The sequence below is a fragment of the Lottia gigantea genome (genome assembly GCF_000327385.1).
Source record: "Lottia gigantea unplaced genomic scaffold LOTGIsca_97, whole genome shotgun sequence".
Classification (NCBI taxonomy): domain Eukaryota; kingdom Metazoa; phylum Mollusca; class Gastropoda; family Lottiidae; genus Lottia; species Lottia gigantea.
The window spans coordinates 823480-828979 of NW_008711143.1; the positions used below are offsets into that span (position 1 = coordinate 823480).

Below are 5500 nucleotides of genomic sequence, written 5' to 3' on the forward strand. Positions count from 1 at the left end.
ATTAACACACTATATAAATTTATCTATGCAATTAAAATTTCTTCAAAGTTCCAAGAACACTGCTAATAAAATTTGAAATAACACCTGTAAGGAAACGTTACATTCCCCCAAAAATAAACTGCCTCATTCATATATATCAACATTAAATCGAAGGAATAATGAAATATTATATATCAACGTCACAATCATATGTGAGGCTGTACGACAACAATGCAGTAATGAATGTTTCATTTCTCTATTCATTATTAAAAATTGACATCAACCACCAGACAGGAAAATCGATTTTTATAATATTTTATTCATTTCCAAATAATGAATATATTATACGAGATATTGCACAAAAAGACAGTCAATTACAAAAAAATTATTGTATATTTGCAAGCAAACGTATGTGAATATGTTATTTTGAACCTTTATTTGATAAAAATTCAATTCTGTCGTTGGATTGGAATAATATATATATAGCTTAATATAGCATAATGTATAAGTTGCTTTTTCATGTATCCGATATTTAATCAAAGCGTAAACAGTGTCATTTGTCATTTTGTTTTGGAATACATTTTTTGATGAAGAAAAAGGCAAAACCAATGGATTTCAAAATGCTCTTTCCATTACTTTTATCCAACTGGAATATATTCTTAATTCCCGCTAGAATAGTCACACATCACGAGCAGATGAGAAAATAATGGAGTAAAATAGACAAAACCCAGACTATCTAGAAACTATTAACACGTCATATGATTGAGTGGGTTCAACTCATACTGACCAAGTGACCAATTACGAATGGTCAATTATTAATGGACATCCTACAAGCTTATTTCCGGTATTCACTACGTCTTAGCTGGATTATGATTGCCATTTACCATTCGATGATCGTGTTTTGTCAGCCGAGTTTTAGTTATGACCAACGTTATGTTAACGATTGGAATGGAACTTATGATTGCACCACATTGGATTGTATTTAGGTCCCACCAGTAAATCGGTACAGAAAACAATTTGATATCATCTTTGAAACTACTTTTATCATAGGTTTATTTACTTTTATCGCTTCTTTACTAGCACTGTCACACAGACAAGTTTAGATCGATAGTTTAGAAATCAGTTCCATGATGTTTTCTAAAGCCTTTTTCTTAAGCCAGCAGTAATGTGGGAGTTGTAATAATTTATACTTTGTAGAGAATATTAGAATAAAAACAGTGAGTGCATCACAATAAATCATTTTCTGACAATAAAACTTTGATTAGAGTCTCGAGAGAAAAAAAAATATATCTAATGTTTTCCTGCTATGAAAATGATATGGTGATGTTAATAAATATTACGCTCTAAATAAACGTGGCTTTCAACATAACCTGAAGACCAAGATAGTAGACTTTGATTTAAAGTCAACGATTTTTGGGTCTCTACTAGCATTAATTAAGAACAACAAACCGGTAAATCCGCATTACCCGATACGTCTATTTTCCCATGTAATATATTTTATGGTTTATTAATTACAAATGTAAATTGTTTGACCTCTGTCCACCTCGGTATATAACTAACATTGTTTTCTATAATAATATAAGCATTCTTAATTCTATTGTCCACTTGAAGCAGACCGACTAAAGAATCCTCTTTGTTACACTGTGGTTCAGACCACTAGCTTTATTTTTTCCTGACGGCTTCTTCAAAGGAATTGGCTCCAGGCCATCTCGTGCGATGAAAGGGGAAGATAACCGTCCTTAATTCAATGATTGATTATTCAATTTCTCCTGAACAAATTGCTTGAACGTTTCTTTTATCTCCGTTACTCTCACTTTCTAAGTAAGTATGCTTATATATAATGAATAATATTATAACAGCATAATATGATTTTTGATGAATATTCAATTCTGTATTTCAGATGCACAGATCAAAAAAGATCAAAATTGGGGATGTTAATCCACATCTACTATGTGTTTTATGTGGTGGATATTTTGTGGATGCTACAACTATAATAGAATGTCTACATTCCTGTAAGTGTTCTGATATTGAAATCTGATAGCAAATAAACGAGTAAGAGTAAGAACGAAACGAGTAAGATAAGTAACGTAAAGATATAGAGTTTTAACGAAACTATTAATAATGAAACGCGATTCAGTGATAACGAAAGGAGATGGAGTTAAAACGAAACGAGGTTGAGTAATAGCGAAACGGGGTGGAGTTACAGCGAAACGAGGTAATTAATAAAGAAACGAGGTAGAATTATAACGAAACAAGGTAGAGTAATAACGAAACAAGGTAGAGTAATAGCGAAGCCGGATGGAGTTTGAGCGAAACGAGGTAATTAATAACGAAACAAGGTAGAGTAATATAACGAAACGAGGTAGTGTAACAACGAAACGGGATAGACCCATCACCATCTAAGACCAATGACGAGATAGAGTAACATCTGAACGAAATAGAGCAGTAACGAAACGAAGGAGAATAGTAACAAATTTAGAGTTTGTATTTTATCCAGAATGATGTAAAACTCGCGCAAATAAATATTTCTTTTTTATTTTGTGTCTGTTCTTTTAAATCTTGCACCCTGTCGTTACATTTATATATTGTAACAACTGTTTTTATTTGTTTTAGTTTGCAAAACGTGTATAATACGTTATCTCGAATCCAACAAGACGTGCCCTAGCTGTGACGTACTCATACATAAAACACGACCTCGCTTAAATATCAGGTCAGTATAAAAAAAACTATATTTTTTAGCGCATATCTCTAATGATTTATAAGTGGGCTGATTAACATTTTGATAGACATTTTCGTAGTTAATCATTATAAGGAGAAACATGTATTTATCAAAATTGAGTTTAAGCAGATGACATACTAACTATGGTTAGTATTGCCCTGTAAAAATGTCGCTCACATCTGCCCTTTGCAAGTTTTTTTTCATAGCAAATGTTTTTATTTGATGTAATTAATGAAAAATATGCAAAGATTAAAGACCCATCTCCGGATACACATTGTTGATCAACACCATTCAAATAAGCATGAAATACTGTCTCTCTTTTATAATAGGTCTGATAAAACATTACAAGATATTGTTTATAAATTGGTACCTGGATTATATAAAAGTAAGTATCTGAATATTCTAAAAAGATTTAAGAATATTTTCGTGACAATATTAGCATTAGCCTACTTGCATTTTTATGTAGGTAAACATTCATTGGCATAACAACAGGGAAATTTGTCTTGAAGATGGCGCTAGTGTTTGGGGTTCATGTTCAGTTTGAAAATTTGAGTGCTTTATTGAACAGTTAACCGCTAAACGTCTGGCAGTTTTAGATCAAGAGGGAGTCAATGACGTCATTATTTATAGTGTACCAGGTGTTCGATACAGAATAAGCTTGACTTGTATACTGTATATTATGTTATTATAACAGCGGGAATTCAGGACTTATGTTTTCATCTGCACCTGATCATCCCTTTCATGACCAAAGCCCATTAACTCACTCGTGCTTTTCATCCATTGAGGTACAGTATCAAAGAAGACAAACAATTGATTACGGTTCTTTAAAAAGAATATAATTTTCTTTGTAGATGAGATGCGGAGACGACGAGAATTCTATAGCCAGTATCCTAATAAAGGTAGGTTTTGACTCACAAATTTCCTATTTATCTGGATAGAAACGTCTACGCCATCAGTCTTGATCAAACTAAGTTGGATGGAATTTATTGTAGTCAGTTTTCAGTATTTTTGCGTCATTCTTATGACCATTACCATAGAGACAAATTTTATTTTATTCACAACACATTGTGTACTTAGGGCAATTAGTGAGTCTTTACATCAAGCACACGGTTAGTTTTTATATAGAACCACGAATTTTCAATTTATCCCTTTATCTCAATTTCGTTAAAAATGGTTGAATTTCGGTCATGTCTTGAAGGAAAATGAAAGATAGTAATTTAGGTAAAAGAGATATGACTCGGGTTACAATTAAACCATTCAGTATCGGTTCCACTGTGAAAGAATATCAAACCAATTCTGTTGGAATCCCCGTGGTTTCATCATTCAAATATTGAGTTACACTCAAGTCAAATGATGGGAATTGTGGGTTATTACTTAGTCTTATGTGTTTTTCTGTATAAGAATATTTTTGTCGGTCGAGTCATAGATACGGTCACCATTTGATTGGTTGGTCAGTGATAAAATCATAACAAATCTATATGCTATTCGACCATTGTATAATTTATACCACATAATGCCATCTTTGTAGGAAAAGTTACGTAATAAAACATGACATCATTTTATCTGTTTTACAATCGCGCTCTTCTTACAATATTCTCTCATCGTATTATTTTACACAAGTTGCATTGAATACTGCTGAGAAAAACTCGGTAATTAACACTCGTGTGATTGAATATATTGCAGATGACACCAATTCACCAAGCGAAAAGAGGGGTGATGAAATGGCAGAAAGATTTATATTTACTGAAAATGAGAAGATTAGTTTAGCTCTGGAATATTGGAGAGAGTAAGTTGTTTGTATTGTTTGTGATAAGAATCAGTGTTTTAATATCACATAGTGTTTCGCTTTGCGTTTAATTTTGGTTCGAAATTTTCAGATACTGATGTATATTATGATTCCAGAGTTAAAGTAACAATTCAACTTTTTTCGAGATAATAATGTATCAAACACCCTGATTACACCGAATCGGATATGAGAACTAGTAGTTGATTTGGTTATTTGAAATCTTTTTGAAATTTCCAGAGGTATTCCTGACACAGTCGGGGTGAAATCAAGTGATAAAAAGACCAAGATTGATAAGACAGAGAAACAGAGGACAACAGATATACGATATTTACAATGTCCCGGTGCTCTTACTGTAGCACATTTAAAGAAATTTATTAGATTGAAGTTTGAGTTACCAGCAAGATGCAGGGTGAGACATATTTGAAAATACGTCGTTGTGTGAGCAAGGGTTAAATCCGATGCAATCATTTCGTTAAGTCTATTTCTTTAGAATTTACAGAAAGCATCAACGGAGCTGTATTAAGATAAAGGATGAAGCTTCTCCTTTGAAGTAAGTATTTGAGTATTGAGTCATCATTATTTGTAATTTTTTCAGATCGATGTCTACCATAAGAAAGAAGTGTTGTCAGATTTATATACTCTATTAGATGTAGCTTGTATCTTCGCTTGGAAAAGGGTGAGTTAAGATCTACTACGTTGTATATCTCTTAGTTGTGTAAATTGACACGAGACATGAAATACATACATAGATGGTTTTCTTGCTTCATTTTTGTTTTGCAAACAGTGCGCACTTAAACCCGACTTCTAAAAGTACAAGGCATTGCTCTGTTACTTAATGTTTCTAATATTCTTCTTTCAGCTTGAACCTTTAAGACTTTACTACTCCATTTACGAAAACATCGTAAAGAAAAGGAAAGTAGAGGAAACGGTATCAGTAACCAGCAAATTAATGGCATCAGCTGAAACGCAAACCAAGGAAGAAGTCGATGAAGGCTGCAGTGAACCACAGAAAGTTA

The 5500-nt window shown here is 32.7% G+C and overlaps 1 protein-coding gene across 1 annotated transcript; it reads left to right on the plus strand.

Annotated features, from left to right (window-relative positions):
* Positions 1-1879: 1879 nt before the first annotated feature.
* Positions 1880-5130, plus strand: LOTGIDRAFT_56827 (hypothetical protein; the record flags this gene model as incomplete). The annotated part of the gene is made up of 7 exons (XM_009068959.1): positions 1880-1991; positions 2593-2689; positions 3028-3083; positions 3550-3597; positions 4382-4484; positions 4755-4893; positions 5080-5130. Coding segments are annotated over 7 exons (606 nt in total), but the record flags the coding sequence as incomplete, so codon positions are not given.
* Between the last annotated feature and the right edge of the window lie 370 nt (positions 5131-5500).